At 43.1% G+C, this 17388-nt stretch overlaps 2 protein-coding genes across 3 annotated transcripts in view; both read left to right on the forward strand.

Annotated features, from left to right (window-relative positions):
- Positions 1-8267, forward strand: part of LOC135549573 (collagen alpha-2(VIII) chain-like) — a 95808-nt gene extending 87541 nt beyond the window's left edge. Inside the window, exon 3 of the mRNA XM_064979652.1 lies at positions 963-8267. Coding sequence (XP_064835724.1) covers positions 963-2869 — 1907 coding nt within the window. The 3' untranslated portion in view covers positions 2870-8267. The remainder of the gene's footprint in view (positions 1-962) is intronic.
- A 2589-nt stretch (positions 8268-10856) lies between these two features.
- LOC135549583 (protein tyrosine phosphatase type IVA 2-like) overlaps positions 10857-17388 on the forward strand; it is a 50282-nt gene continuing 43750 nt past the window's right edge. The window contains exon 1 of one of the 2 annotated variants that reach the window (XM_064979675.1): positions 10857-11154. The gene's annotated coding sequence lies outside the window, so the exon portion shown is untranslated. The remainder of the gene's footprint in view (positions 11155-17388) is intronic. The other variant, XM_064979674.1, reaches the window with a different exon arrangement.

Genomic DNA, 17388 nt, shown 5'->3' on the forward strand with positions numbered 1-17388 from the left:
ATCACCAACATTTCGGCATCACTGTGCCGTCTTCAGGGTGGGAGTTTATATATGAGGTATGCGACTCTCTTTATTTGATATAGTTGATAGTTTATTCGCCACTATTCAGTACCTCCACACAAAATAACTGTTCTGGGTGGGCGCCAGCTCATGGTTTTATTCTAATAAGTGTAAGTCAAAATACAAGTTTTTCATCAACAATGACAGGACAGACGAATGGGATGATTGCTGTTGTCAAATCCACGTGCCCAGTTCTAAACTCCCGGTGGCCACTTAATGGTGTTTACTTAAACCTCATACCAAACCAAGTGCTGATCAAAGCTACTGTGGGTCTAAGCTTGTCAGAAAAAAACTGTTCAGTCTCGCTTCCTACTAGATCAGCGAGTCCAATATTCCACATTCTAAAGGAGAACCTAACCTGACTACTGTTCCTCAATTCCCTGCATCATTGTCTTGACAAACAAAAATAATTAGACAATGACATGAATTTGGCAATGCAGATGCATTGTAGAACCATATCTATACAGTATGTAGAACCATATCTATACAGTATTCACTGTAGGTTTTTCAATTCAGTTTACTGTGACTTGAACGGAATGCCTCTTTCAATCAACTGTAAAATCAATTATAGGTTATTGCAAATCCAGGGTTATTGAGTGCTGTCTTAAGGACATATTTACAAAGCTTTTGTTCATCTATTTACAGAGCCAAGTCACTGACTAAAGAAAAAAAAACTGGGGCTATGTCCCAAACAGCACCTTATTTATCTTAGGGCCCTGGTCAAATGTAGAGCACTATATAGGGAATTTGGGAAGCATTGGAGATGTCATTTGGGACGAATCCTTGGAAATGTTTCATTTTTCAAAATTTAAGATACATTTTGTAAGATAATGAAGGATTTGAAAGGGGATGACCAGGTAATCACATGATCTTCCATTTTGATCTTCCATTTTCTCCTACAGACATGCCACCCATGATGGACGTAAAGGGCGAGCCAGGGCCCCAAGGAAAACCTGGACCTAGAGGCCCAACTGGGCCCTCGGGACTTCCGGGAAAACCAGGGCTGGGGAAACCAGGTCTCAATGGCCAGCCTGGCCTTCAGGGGCCTCCAGGCTTTCCGGGCATTGGGAAGCCAGGACTTCCGGGTCTCCCAGGAAAAGGGGGAATTAAGGGGATGCCTGGGAATAATGGAGAGGTTGGACTCCGGGGTGAACCAGGCCCCAGAGGACTTCCAGGTCAACCAGGTCTCCCCGGCCCAGCTGGCCTGTCTCTTAATGGCAAACCTGGCCTTCCCGGTGGGAGTGGCCAACCTGGGTCTCGTGGAGAACCAGGACAGAAAGGTGGGCCTGGAAATCCTGGGGAGCGTGGACTCAAGGGAGAGAATGGCAATGGGAATCCTGGATTGCCAGGAACCAGGGGCCCCAATGGGCTCAGGGGCCCCCCAGGGCCAGCTGGTAATCAGGGCATGGGAAAACCAGGACTTGACGGGCTTCCTGGTCCTTCTGGGCCTAAAGGGGACCAGGGGCTCCCAGGAGGAATAGGAGAGCCGGGGAAGGCTGGAGGTCCAGGGCCGCAAGGCCAGCCAGGATCTGTCGGATTGGGCAAGCCTGGTAATGATGGATTGCCTGGAGGACCCGGTCCACTTGGGCCTAAAGGTGAGCCAGGACAGAGGGGTTCTCCAGGGTTTCCTGGAGGTCCTGGCTACGGCAAACCTGGTCTACCAGGGACAAAGGGAGACAAGGGCCTTTTCGGGGGACCAGGCGTCCCTGGAGATAAGGGAGAGCCTGGGATGGCGGGACAGCCAGGAGACATGGGCCCAGATGGACGGCCAGGACCACCAGGAATACAGGGCCCCATGGGGCTTTCAGGAAAACACGGCATGCCTGGCCTGAAGGGAGAGTTGGGTCCACAGGGGCATCCAGGTCTGCCAGGGATCAGAGGGGACCAGGGTCCTGGTGGTATGTCTGGAAAACCAGGCATTCCTGGAGACAAAGGGCTCCCGGGCCCTAACGGGGCTATCGGAAAACCTGGGCCCAAAGGCGAGGCAGGGCACATAGGCCTGCCAGGAAATCCTGGTCTGTTAGGCAATCCTGGACCAAAAGGGGAGCTTGGGTTTGTTGGGTCTCCAGGACCAAGAGGCCAGTCTGGAATCCCCGGTCTGCAGGGGCCTTCAGGGCCAATGGGGCCACAGGGTATCCCAGGTCTGAAGGGCGAACCTGGGCTGCCGGGTCTTCCAGGTCTGGGCAAGCTCGGAGAAAAAGGAATTCCAGGTCCCCAAGGTCCCCCAGGAAAGCCCGGCAACTCTGGACTCAACGGCAACCCCGGCCCTCCAGGGCCACCCGGGCCCCCTGGCCCTGCAGGAAACGGACAAACCGGGGTGGCTGGGCTAACGGATTCAGGGCTGGGTGGGGACGAGGTACCAGACGGGAGGAACGGAAAACCACAGTTTGGCCGTGCAGATCTCTCCGCCACCCTGGCGCCCGCGTTTACCGCCATCCTCACCACAGCCTTCCCTCCCTCCGGGACGCCCATCAAATTCGACAGGACCCTGTACAACGGGCAGAATGCCTACAACCCTGCCACCGGTATCTTCACCAGCCCCATGTCTGGCGTCTACTACTTTGCCTACCACGTGCATGTAAAGGGATTCAGTCTGTGGGTGGCACTGTACAAGAACTATGTTCCAGCCACATACACCTACGACGAGTACAAGAAGGGCTACATGGACCAGGCGTCCGGTAGCGCCGTCCTTGAGCTGAAGGAGAACGACCAGGTGTGGATGCAGATGCCCTCGGATCAGGCTAACGGGCTCTACTCCACCGAATACATCCACTCGTCCTTCTCAGGGTTCCTGCTCTGTCCCACATAATGGCCTGCTAGTCAACTATCACCTAGGGTGCCTTCTGATGTCCCTGTATCAAAACACCAGCAGCCATAACAGAATAACACCACCTGTATAATGTTATCATCAACAACATCAACAACGACAGGAAAAGACGTTGTGAAAGGAAGATGGAGAATTAAAAAGCAGGAGAAGGATACTTCATGCTGTGCTCTGTTTTTATCTCTTTCTTTAAAATGTCTGTTTTTTTTATTTTTCCGTGTTTGTTTTTTTTAGCTTATATTATTATAATTATTGTCATAATTGTTATTATTATTTTGTCATCGTTGTCTGTATTGTTGTTGTTTATTGGATTCGGACTATTAAGTGCCTTACTTTGTCTAAGTAACAGTTATTATGCTGCGTTCATAACTATTTGGGAAGGTGGTAAATACCATTTGGATGCATTCACGTTCTTTGAACTCATTGAGAAACGCCGATTGGCTAACAGCTATCGTGCTTGTAAAATATTATAGTGTTTAAAAACCATATTAATAGCTTGCTTTTTATAAATAATGTTTTGTTGTTGCATTTAACTGTCATAAATACTGTTATAATTTCCTTAGTAGGTGACGTTGGAAGTCAACATGTGGGAGAAGTCGGAGCTCAGCGATGATAGACAAGTTTCCCACTAGTAATTACCAGTTAGAGGAGCACTAAAGTGTTTTTTCCCCAGTCGTATGTGGTAAATACCACCTTCCCACTTCGTTATGAACGTAGCATTAGACCTACCCATGTGACTGCACATCCTACCCAAATGCTCTGACATCAGTTGGATGAAATTGTCAGACCCTGGGGCTCTGATTGCTTCCCCTGGCTGCAGTCACTTCCTGCACAAAAACCTCCCATTTCCTTCTGTGTGCGCGTCCTTCCTATTTAAATCAATATTTCACATAAAGATGTACCATTACACATACAGTATGAAGAGTATATTCAAGAAACAATTCCTTCCTTAAATAATATCCAATACTTTTCACTTTACTTTAACATATTTTTTTGAATACCTGTTATAAGGATCGATGGATCATTGTTTATCAGTATGCTCTGATGTTTTGACAGTCAACTTCTAGTTGTCTGTTGGGTGCTAATTTTCTGGTTCTATGAGAGGCCGGTGCTGAAGTCATTGCTGGTCATTCTAGAAGGTGACGGTTTTGGATCATGGCTATGACTTGATCAATAAGAAGTCATTGCTGGTCATTCTAGAAGGTGACGGTTTTGGATCATGGCTATGACTTGACCAATAAGAAGTCATTGCTGGTCATTCTAGAAGGTGACGGTTTTGGATCATGGCTATGACTCGACCAATAAGAAGTCATTGCTGGTCATTCTAGAAGGTGACGGTTTTGGATCATGGCTATGACTCGATCAATAAGAAGTCATTGCTGGTTATTCTAGAAGGTGACGGTTTTGGATCATGGCTATGACTTGACCAATAAGAAGTCATTGCTGGTCATTCTAGAAGGTGACGGTTTTGGATCATGGCTATGACTTGACCAATAAGAAGTCATTGCTGGTCATTATAGAAGGTGACGGTTTTGGATCATGGCTATGACTTGATCAATAAGAAGTCATTGCTGGTCATTCTAGAAGGTGACGGTTTTGGATCATGGCTATGACTTGATCAATAAGAAGTCATTGCTGGTCATTCTAGAAGGTGACGGTTTTGGATCATGGCTATGACTTGACCAATAAGAAGTCATTGCTGGTCATTATAGAAGGTGACGGTTTTGGATCATGGCTATGACTTGACCAATAAGAAGTCATTGCTGGTCATTCTAGAAGGTGACGGTTTTGGATCATGGCTATGACTTGACCAATAAGAAGTCATTGCTGGTCATTCTAGAAGGTGACGGTTTTGGATCCTGGCTATGACTTGACCAATAAGAAGTCATTGCTGGTCATTCTAGAAGGTGACGGTTTTGGATCATGGCTATGACTTGACCAATAAGAAGTCATTGCTGGTCATTCTAGAAGGTGACGGTTTTGGATCATGGCTATGACTTGACCAATAAGAAGTCTTTGCTCTATCCAACTTGTGTAAGATCCACACAAAGCAGGGGACACAGAGAGACAGCAGTATTAAACATCCCAAAGTAACCATGCTTTCCCACGTTTTCCTCTTCTTTGACAAAGCATCAATATCTAAACCAGTAACCTAAAGAATTATAAATACTGTATATAGAACACATTAAATAGACAAATAAATAAATATATGAATAAATGTGTAAGTTAATCATTATATTAATAAATACATTATGCGTCAGCTAACAGACAGAAATTGTGGGCCAAATGCAGTCGGATCAATGTCATGTTTCCCTGCATCGATCCATTCTGCGGGTATTCCCATTTACTACCTGCATTGCAGCTCCCATGTCACCCTCATTGCGTGCTCTATGGCACACACATATTGATGACATCACTGCTTCTTGTGTCCGCTAACGCCATGGCTGCGGCCTAGCAATCAATGCCCTAGTATCTTTCACATTAACAACCGGCTAAAGGCCATCCAACATGTTTCTACAGAGTAACCCTTTCAAGGTTCAGATGAAACCCAATGGGTGCATTGGGTGCAGTTCAAATGATCTTACACAACGCTCCCAGTATTTGGTGCTATCGTTATTATCTCATTGTGATGACAAATGTACAGTAACAATGTACAATCCTCCATAAGCCTCAGTATAACATAAAGGCTATACATTCATTTTCCACCGAAAGATACATCCACAACTAACATGGTTTGTCCATTGCTTGGTTAAATGGAACATCTGATGTTGCCACAGTATATTCCTAGTAGAAGTCTTGTGACAGGATATGAAAGAAGGTTCACTTTTGGAAATGACCATACATGAATCTCCATAATAAGTCATGAGAGAGAGAGAGAGAGAGAGAGAGAGAGAGAGAGAGAGAGAGAGAGAGAGAGAGACTGACAGAGAGGGAGGGAGCGAGTGACAGAGAGAGAAAGAGAGAGACTGACAGAGAGGGAGGGAGTGAGAGAGAGGCCCTGTGGTTGTGAAATTGTTCTTGCATAACAGTTAAAATGGCTCTGTTATTTCTGGGAGAAACGGTGGGACAAAGGTGAGAAGGGTATTTGCTGTGTGAGTTCTCCTAGTGCAGTACAGTGTTTGTCCGTATCTATTTTTTTAACTCCCAGCCGTTAACACTTTACCCGGGTGACAGATGAACTGCAGAGACCATGGAACATGCTTTCTGAGTCATGCACTTCTAGTTAATACTCCACCACAGTTTTGAATTGAAGATCTGATGTGGTTCAAATAGGAAATGTGTGTCATCATGAAGGTTACCTAAATGCACATGTATGGTCCTATAGCTTGGTCAATGTCGCAAAGAGAAGAATTTGGTTTGGTAGTAGTAGTGGGCTACACATCATGCAAAGAGGAGAATTTGGTTTGGTAGTAGTAGTGGGCTACACATCATGCAAAGAGAAGAATTTGGTTTGGTAGTAGTAGTGGGCAACACATCAGGCAAAGTGAATAATTTGATTGGTAGTAGTAGTGGGCAACACATCATGCAAAGAGAAGAATTTGATTGGTAGTAGTAGTGGGCAACACATCATGCAAAGAGAAGAATTTGATTGGTAGTAGTAGTGGGCAACACATCATGCAAAGAGAATAATTTGATTGGTAGTAGTAGTGGGCAACACATCATGCAAAGAGAAGAATTTGATTGGTTGTAGTAGTGGGCAACACATCATGCAAAGAGAAGAATTTGATTGGTAGTAGTAGTGGGCAACACATCATGCAAAGAGAAGAATTTGATTGGTAGTAGTAGTGGGCAACACATCATGCAAAGAGAAGAATTTGATTGGTAGTAGTAGTGGGCAACACATCATGCAAAGAGAAGAATTTGATTAGTAGTAGTAGTGGGCAACACATCATGCAAAGAGAAGAATTTGATTGGTAGTAGTAGTGGGCAACACATCATGCAAAGAGAAGAATTTGATTGGTTGTAGTAGTGGGCAACACATCATGCAAAGAGGAGAAACGTCAAATAGACACGTGGGAAATGTATTCAAAGATATACGACAGTAATGTTGGAATAAAAACATGAAGGTTTATCGTGAAGACCTTCATTTTCTAGTGACCTTGGGCTCAAGGTTATATCATACAGTATATCACACTCCCTTGCTGTAAGTTCAATGTAGGGGCATCATATAGTATGTTTCCATCATTAGATATATTTACTATTGGTCATCAATGGTGAAAATACACCATTTAGACTGCCCTGATGCTATTCATGGTGGATATAGCAGAATGGTAGGTAGCACCCATTTATTTTTCTAGATTTTGAGTTCTCTTTCTGTAACAATACCCAAGAGGAAGTTGTATTCAGATTGAGAACCTGAGGCCAACATTCATTCACAATGTTTATCCAGGTTCGTGTGGTAAATAAGAAGAATAATGAATGTAGGGATATTGCTCTGTTGTCTGCATATTAAAACACTTGCTGTATAGCTGTGTCTAAAGAATGATGTTTTTGAAATGTTCTGGAGAAACGGTCATCGGTTTTGACTGAGTTGAGCCTCGTGTCTCACGTTCAGTGTTTTAGGTTTATCCAATGCACTCTCACTAGTCTCGGTGCCCCCTAATCCTCTCATCAGAACCTGAACATCCTTAAGCAAAGTTTGTGTATCATTACTGTTGTGTAAGTCTACTAGACAATTCAAGACTTGTTCTTGTTATGTACTGTATATCAGACATTCGGAAAGCCATGTTTGAGCGGTGTGGTCGGATAGACTGTTACTCTCCTTGTCTATTCCTTGTCACAGACAATGTCACTTGGTTTCAGAGCTTGCAGTGTGTGCAAATAATTTTTCCCAAATGTACTGCCTTGATCATAAACTGATAAGACTTGTTTTCTATTCAATGATTCAAAAAACTATATAAAATACGCCTTGCTTCGGTTTTAAGGGATATTTGTTTGTTATAGTTTGGAGATAGATGTTATAGTTTGGAGATAGATACAAATGAGATAGATACAAATGGGCATTTTAATTTGCACATGACCTTAATGAAGATGTCTTTATACATTTGTGATAATTTAACAGTAACGCCAAAACCGCCCACCGAAGCCTAGATGGTATAAATGGTATTTAACAGCATTGAACGAGATCATTTAGAACACCTAGTTAGCATTCTAGCATTGTTCATGAAGGATTATTTTTGTGGATTTAAAAAAACATGTTTTTGTGTGTAATGTACAATGTATCAACCTATAGGATTGTTTTGTCTTATACATGGCTATTGTGTGCTCTCTATGCAATATGCGTATAAAATGCACTCTTTTTGATTGAAAATGTTTTGTCTGCTTATACAAAATCTACAGTACTTGATTGTATTGATACCAAATCAATAAATACTTTATTGTATATCTGTGTTGATTTTTATGATGATCTAGATTCCACATCCATGTGAAACACACATCACATTTGGTTACAGGGAGTATTAGTAGTGTATGTGTACTGTGTCTGGGGCTTAGTATAAAAGACTGTACATAGGCTATCCAATTTGCTCTCAGAATGGTATGTACTGTACCAATGAAGATATTGGCCTCAAGTCACTCTGGAGAATAACCAGTAATGTGTATGGTGTCTTATCTAGAAGAGAGCCACCTGATGGTATCAATGTTCCATGGTCTGGTAAGGACTCCACTAGACTGAGCATAACAACCACATCTACAACCATCAAACAGACTGTGTGTTTTTGCCTGTCACACACACACTGGAAGCAAGAGCTGCTACTCTTCACAAAGATGTCCAGTTGGGAAAAGTGGGTGGCCTATCGAGTCTGGCTGAAGCCACTCACATAACTCACAAGGAGGGAGAGCTAAGACACACTGGTCTGGACAGGAGGCCGTTGTTAATGCAGAATTCACACAGAGTTGTGCTTTTGTTTCTAGCTGAACATTGATTGGTTCTCTCAAATGTATTTTCTTTCCTGGGGAATTGAGACCTCATGTGGTTTGGATTTGAAAATCCAACAGTTGTATTTGAAGGGGCTGTGTGGTTGTCCACGTGGTTTTGAGTGAGAAAGACTGAGGAGAACCAATCAGGAAAAAATAACATTCCCCTCATTATCGACACATCGTGCCGACAAAATCAAAATAGCCTTTCCAGACTGAAGTCGGGAGGACTTCGAGTTAGGTATTAGCCAGACTTTTACCTGATCATAGCGAACGTAGAGGGCGCAGGCCTAAATCAACTACAGTAGTTAGCTAGCTAGTTAATTATGCTGTCAAAATAATATCATAGCTATTATTTTACTTGATTTGAGTTTGTTCTGCTGCTGAAATCTGCCTCTTAATTGACTACTTCACTGTACCTGACCACGAGAGACGACATCACGCAACTCAGAAGTACTTCCAAGATGATGTAACTTTAATTGGTAAGCACCATCTAGTCTCTGTAGACATCCGCGTTGTCTCCCACAATGTTTTTGTTTGTTTGATTACTACTACTACTCACCACCAGGGGGCGCCTGTATCAGCTGTATCCCTTACTGTAGCAGCAGTACACACTTAGGGTGGGGGACTGGTACATTTCTAAAATTCAAGAGTTTATGTGAAATTAGCTAGTTCAATGGGTAATCTGTTAAAACAGAGAAAATAGACTAAACATAAAATAAAATGTATTCAATTTTAGTTTTTTTACCAATCTGCGAGGGTGTTCAGTTCAATTAAACGTTTTGGTTGCAAGTACGCCTATATAGTGTTGGCACATTTGTCAAAAGCTACTTTATTATTTTAATGACATTGACAATGCTTTGTTCAATGTTCTGTTTCTCATAAGAATCCCCATTATAAAGGGACAGTGCAATTGACCACGAGGTGGTGTTTATGTCTCACTAAAAGGTAACGTGGACCAAAACAGAGGACCTATTTCTTTAATTGAGAATAATGTCAGAGAATAACGTGATTTATCATATTGGATACATATTCACACATGGTGTTACTATTATATTTCCTCTATTCATAACATGACATTAGATTAATCAATGATTAAGCCATATACATAAAAAAAGCTATGGGCTGTGTCTGACCAATATTTTCTATAGCCAATCACACAAAACAAGCGATTACATCATCGCTTGACTGTTTGTTTTACTCTAACATGGCTAGTAAAACAGGACAAGGCTTGGTTGGAGGTAATCTAACTAGGTGGACATAAATTGGTGCGTTTGAGTTTTAAGGCGAAAGCAACAGACTGTAGACAAATGTCCAGGGTTGAAGTCAGGTGCATCTGCCACAGATGAAAGTTGGACAATATTATGGTTTTCCAAAAGCAAGGCTCAGATCAACATGGCAGTGTTGTTGCCATTGTTTATAAAAGTTTATCTTTATGTCGAAATAAAGATGGCTGCAACCCCCATATCACACAGTAACCAATTGAAATCATGTGTGTACATTGTACAATCAATCTGTGAGAAAGAGCATCAAAAATCACGTTAATTTGTATATATCAATTGTATACATGAATTGCGGAAAAGTTGGATTATGTTTCAGTCATGTCTTTGGTCACATTCACTTGGGTAAAAAACACCCGAATGATTGGTTGGCAATAGAGCCTCCCACAATACAGGCGATGGATGCAGGATGACGTTGGTGAAGAGCAACTGCAGAAATTTGCAGTAAAAATTGTATTACCTTTGGACCACATTATTTTTTTGGGTCAAATTCATGCACTCAACATATACACATAAGTGGACAACTGGTAAATAATGCAATACACTTTGAAAGGCGTTGAACAACGACCGCCAAGCTTGACAAAAATGATCCGCTCGAACACTCCCAATGGCTCAATTTACCAACTCTTGAGTCCTGATGCTCGTCACTCAGAGATTGGTGATGATGAGTCGGAGCATTTATAGTCGGAACAGGTAAAAAGGAAATGTCCGATATGCTGATTCGTTGAACGCGGCACGTGTATAGGTACAACCAGTTACCAAATCGGACATTTCTGAGATTCCTCGTTCCGACTAGCACATGAACGCGGTATTACCATTGCTCAACTTGAAATAAAGAATATATCTCGAGGATTTAATATTACAAAAAATGTGTTAAACATTGTTGGTTTGTGATCCCTGGTTTTCTTGCGTTCCGAGTGACGTTAACGAGATTACCACCTTGAAACTCCTCCCAACAGTTGTGAGCTCTCTCACCCACAAGAGGAACTAAAAAGATCTGACAGCAGTTACTGCTCCCCATCCACATTCTCCGGGATAGTCACTGGTTTTCAATGTCCAGCCTGCTCTTTGTAAGTAAGAACGCTTGTTCATATCGTTATACATTGTCACACAAAAAACCCAGATAACTATTTCGCTACAGCGTCAGTCTTATTGGGAAGAAAGTAGCTAGCTAAGGCTAGCCTGCTAACGCTGGGATATGGCAGCTAAGTAAGTCGTTTCCAACTTTGCAGCTTCGCCGATCTACAGAAAATGTTGGCAAAACACCAAGGTTCGTCAAGTTAAATTAAACATTTAATAGCGAACGAGTAGTAGGCTTTATCGAAAAAGCCTTAACATCGACAACAGCTAACGTTAGCCAGTCAGCTGCCCGTTTCCTGCGTAACGCCGGTAACTAGCTATAGGAAGATAAGGTTCGTTTAGTTAGCATGCAAGCTAACCACGCTAACGAACGCGAGCCAGCTAACTAGGAGGTATTGTGGTTAGTCAACCAACTACGTCAAAGTATTACTCGAGAACTAGTTTTGTTTCTGTTTATACACCCCGATAGCTTTGTTAGTGATAGTGTAGGTCAAACGAATAGCTGGCTAACAGTTCCAGCCCAATGTGTCCAATTTTTATTTTCTGAACTGCCTAGCTTGTAACCGGCTGGTTAGCATAACTTTAGCAGGGTAGCTAGTTGCATGCCTTAAGACGGAGAAGGGGCTAGTCAACGTTGTTGGGTAAACATTAGTTACATACAAACATCGGCCTATTTTTTACAAGACCGTTTCTTATGTCAATGTTATATTTTGTCCTCTATATGAATTAACTGATCGAGAAGGCTTGCTAGCCAAATATAATTAGCCTGTTTGCTAAGTTGCTAGGTGATGAGTCCACAGTACCCACTGATGTATAGCTAGCTATACGTATTGCTTCTAGCTACCTTAGCTACATGTGAACAGGAACAAGGGCAACTATCTCTAGCCTAACTACCCAGTGTTGTACTGGAAACGTCGCTGTCTGGTTTCGATGTACCGAGTTTTGGTCGGACCTACCGTTGACTATGGACCGGTGTAACACGATAACATTACCCGAATGCACTTGTCTTCTGTTGCCAAGGCTTCACGCACACTACCGAGCGCACGGCAACATTGTCAGGGGAAGCGAGATTGGATGTTAAGGTAACATACACTGTACAAGCTGTCCAATTTGATATCCCCGGTGGTTAAATCGAGACAAATGCATATTTTGAGACATGGTTGTTGTCTTGGGTTCTCATCGGGTAATGTCTGGTTAACTAGCTAGTAGTTCACACTCAAACCAAGGCAAACGTATGTTCTGCTCTCTGGTTTTTGTAACACTGTCAACAATTCAGAGACAAGCGGACTTGAGGAAATGCATTTGGGGAGGAAGTTGACTTGAACAGCTGTGAAATTTCATTTACATTTACATTTAAGTCATTTAGCAGACGCTCTTATCCAGAGCGACTTACAAATTGGTGAATTCACCTTCTGACATCCAGATTTCATAGCTATCTAGCCATTGAAATCCGCTTAACGATTTGCCTAAATTGTAAAAAACGTCAATCTACACACAATACCCCACATTGACAAAGTAAAGCAGGGTTTTAGACATTTTTGCAAATCTATTCAAATTAATGGAAATATGATATTTCCATAAGTTCAGACGCTACCCTACCTGGGCTGGCAGGTAGCCTAGTGGTTAGAGCGTTGGGCCAGTAACCGTAAGGTTGCTGGATTGAATTCATGAGCTGACAAGGTGCCATTCTGCCCCTGAGCAAGGCAATTAACCCACTGTTCCCAGGGCACCGAAGACATGGCTGTCGATTAATTTGTAATTTGTAAGTCGCTCTGGATAAGAGCGTCTGCTAAATTACTTAAATGTAAAATGTAAATGTAAATGATTAAGGCACACCTCTCTGATTCAAAAGGGTTGGGTGAAATGCAGAAGACACATTTCAGTTGAAGGCATTGTTGTACAACTGACTCTACTTTGTTGAGGCACCTTTGGTATAATGCTACAAGCTTGGCACATCTGTATTTGGGGAGTTTCTGCGTGTAACTATTTAACTGTACTAGAATGCTTAAATGATCGCAAACATTTTAAATAATCATATTTTTTTTTTGGCAAGGAAAATATCAGATATCGTAGTGGCCAAAAATGGTCATGTCGGTGCATCCCTAATGGATTCAATAATTGTGTTTGTAACTCCGGTAGGGCAACATCTGATAAATAGTGTGTACCGGGGCTGGACCAGTCAGCGAAAGCCAACAACATCCATGACAGAGGGCAATGAATGCCATTATCTTGGCGTTAGTTGGTTTCGCCTTTGCGTTGTCTCACTGAAATGTTCTTACTCTTTCAAATGACTGAGCTTTAGTTGTTGGAAGTGTGCGCCTAATATTTTCCTGTTGTGACGCCATGTATTTTTCATGGCGTCATTATGTCACCTACTTTATATAGGTATGCATGTCAATTTTGACATCGGTTTTGCACATCGGTGTTTAACTTGACATCGGGTCTATGCCATTGTTGGCATTTTTATCTAATATCAGCAGACTCCGATATGCTTAGCGACATATCGTGCATTCCTGGAATCCATTTTAGATTAAGGCTGTAACGTAACAAAATGTGGAACAAGTCAAGGTCTGAATGCTTTCTGAATGCACTGTATATCATAAATATAATCTGGTTCAATTGACTGACTGTAAATCAATTTCCTGTAGGACCTTGCTAGCTTATTTTATTGTTTCAAGTAGGGTTCTCATGGTACCAGTATCTATGTCAAAAAATAAAACAAAGCAGACAACTCTTTTTGGATCTTAAAAAAAATACAAAAATAATGCCTGTTCAAAATATGGTGTGCTATAGCTTGGAAAAGAAACTGTGTGATATTGGGCTGTTTTGTCTCCAACACCTTGACTGTCTTCCTGAGCAAAGTTTGTTCGCTTCATGTTTTCTTTCTACGATACCTCTGAGTATGGATATAATGGTATAGTGACAACCCTAGTGGGTTTCACTGAACTGCTTTATCATAAAGCTAATTGACGTACAAGGCTGGAGCCAGGAGCCGCTCTGGAAATAGCTCCCTTCAGCCAACCCACATGTATACAGCCTGACGCCAAGGGCAAGCTTTCAACGGCCAGGCATGGAGGGCCTCATTCACCAGATTCCATGCTACGCATACCGGTATCACACCCCACTCCCTGTCTGTTTGTCTTCTGCTGTACAGTATATTGCCCTGATTCAGGTTAGCTTTGGGCACAGGATGCATCCCAAATCACCCTGGCCTATTCCCTACTCTACTTTTGATCAGCTCCTTTTGAGACACAGCCACACATCTAGGATCATCGCACCTGCCCAAAATTATAGCCTTGAGTTTTTATGGAGGAACATTACAAAAGTGACTGATCAGTCTGGGCTTGAAGTGTTGATCCCTCTCTCTGGGGCTTGGATTGGCAGTAAACATGGTGTGAGTCATCGTGAAAACAAATGTTTGCTCACATGCCGCAACTGAATTGTCTGCTTTGAACACTGATAGTCTTCTCGATGCTGGATGGTACTAGACATTGCTGTGGTCCATTGTCATTTGGTCTACATTACTACTTTAGTTGTTGTGGCCAGAATTGTATATTTTATTGTCAAATAGTGAAGTTGTCTTATGTATGGGAACCTGATGGGGGGTGTCTGTTGCCGACACTTCGCGAAATGGTGTGACATTTTGCACACAGAGGAAGGTCCCCCTCTCTCTGCATTAGCAGCATAAAGAAAGACGAGCGTGACAACAGGGGAAGTCTTCAGCCTTGGTTACTGTAACTGAGAAAGCTGAGAGTAGCCGTGGCAGGTACAGTAACATGAGGCTAGGCAAGGGTCACCGGGGGAGGGGGGGGCGCGCTGTCTGTGTAGCTGGCGCTGGGCCTGGTTTGACCACAGGGTGTCTGTCTGATGAAAGGTGGCGTTGATGAGCATGTCATGTCTTCTAGTCTGCCTTGTGTAACAGATTAGCCCATCTACGTGTTCATGCCCCTGGGGCTCTGGCTGGAGTGTTTGAGAGAGGATCTATATCCTCTGGTTTGGTGCGTGTTTCGGGGGAGGAGGGAGTGCTCTGCACTCGCTGGTCCTGAAATCCACTTGGCTCTCTCTCTCCGCCATGTCCTCCTATGAACACTCAAGGGAGGCCCACAAGTCTGGGATCAGATTACACCACACTTAATCCTACATTTAACCATTGGCTACATCTACATATCTGATTCTGTATCAGTAGGTAGCGTTTCCCTGCACCACGCTGACACCGGCTATCATTCCGCTGCTATTGGTACTGTTTACTGTAAGCTGTCGTTGTAAATAAGAATTTGTTCTTAACTGACTTGCCGAGTGAAATGAATACAATTCTCTGGTTATAAAGAGGGCATGGAGGGCTAGCCAGCACTGACGCCTCTTCTTGATTCTGCTCCCACCTCTTGTAACAGGAATACAGGATCTTCTATTGTGATAGTTGCTGTAAATACCATCTTTCCAGTTAGACAGAATCTGGTCCTAAACGTACCACTCAATAGGTAGCCTATTGTGCGCTCTCTGGCAATGGCATTGACAAATTTAGTGTGGCGTTGACACTTTTTGTAGACACGAGTATGTTTTGCTGTTGTCTTGGTTGGTATAGAATCTGTGGTGACTTGACTGTTTTGGAACAAGCCTGGTTGCTTAAACAATTCTTAAATTGCATTGCCACCACTTTCTCTGCTCTCGGCGGGGGCCTTTTCTATTCAACCAGCATGTTATTGTTTATTATTAACTCTACGTTGTTGGGGACACGTAAGTCAGCATTTCACTGTTAGTCTACACCTGTTTACGGAGCATGTGACAAAAATAATGATTTGATAAAGAAGCGAGATTTTTGGCTCCTCACAACCTGTGGCATGGACTTACTGTGGTGGAGACCTGAAGCCTGATCTGTCAGTATCTGCATTTTTACCGCATGTACATAGTAACCAGCAAAGTAGAAATCAATCAGGCATTTTATCAAAACAAACAAATGAAGTAAATAGCCCACATTATTTAAAACAATTAATGAATTGAGTTTTTCAGGTTTCTGTTTTTTCCTAAATATATATTTTGTGCATTGCACACAGGGACGTTCTCGTTGCCTCTTCAGAAAGCTTCCATCTGGTAGATCTGGTAGATGTGTGTATTGCACACAGGGACGTTCTCGTTGCCTCTTCAGAAAGCTTCCATCTGGTCGATCTGGTAGATGTGTGTATTGCACACAGGGACGTTCTCGTTGCCTCTTCAGAAAGCTTCCATCTGGTCGATCTGGTAGATGTGTGTATTGCACACGGGGGCGTTCTCGTTGTCTCTTCAGAAAGCTTCCATCTGGTAGATGTGTGTATTGCACACGGGGGCGTTCTCGTTGCCTCTTCAGAAAGCTTCCATCTGGTAGATCTGGTAGATGTGTGCATTGCACACGGGGGCGTTCTCGTTGCCTCTTCAGAAAGCTTCCATCTGGTAGATCTGGTAGATGTGTGCATTGCACACGGGGGCGTTCTCGTTGCCTCTTCAGAAAGCTTCCATCTGGTCGATCTGGTAGATGTGTGTATTGCACACAGGGACGTTCTCGTTGCCTCTTCAGAAAGCTTCCATCTGGTCGATCTGGTAGATGTGTGTATTGCACACGGGGGCGTTCTCGTTGCCTCTTCAGAAAGCTTCCATCTGGTAGATGTGTGTATTGCACACGGGGGCGTTCTCGTTGTCTCTTCAGAAAGCTTCCATCTGGTAGATGTGTGTATTGCACACGGGGGCGTTCTCGTTGTCTCTTCAGAAAGCTTCCATCTGGTAGATGTGTGTATTGCACACGGGGGCGTTCTCGTTGCCTCTTCAGAAAGCTTCCATCTGGTAGATGTGTGTATTGCACACGGGGGCGTTCTCGTTGCCTCTTCAGAAAGCTTCCATCTGGTAGATGTGTGTATTGCACACGGGGGCGTTCTCGTTGCCTCTTCAGAAAGCTTCCATCTGGTAGATCTGGTAGATGTGTGTATTGCACACGGGCGCGTTCTCATTGCCTCTTCAGAAAGTTGCATGAAATTTGAAACCCCTGATGCATTTTGTTCATGTCTTATGATAAACTTTGGCTAAGTAGTAAATGTTCAATACATTTAGTTGATTCCCCGCAAATGTCAACATTTTTCTGAATTTTGTTGAGTTTATGGATTCCACTAGGGCCCTAATTATTATATTTGGGCCAGAATGATGCAGTCCACTACCTATTGTTCCTGCAGTGATGATTCACCATCTTCTAATGTTTATATCATT

Source organism: Oncorhynchus masou, chromosome 12 (assembly GCF_036934945.1).
Source record: "Oncorhynchus masou masou isolate Uvic2021 chromosome 12, UVic_Omas_1.1, whole genome shotgun sequence".
Lineage (NCBI taxonomy): Eukaryota > Metazoa > Chordata > Actinopteri > Salmoniformes > Salmonidae > Oncorhynchus > Oncorhynchus masou.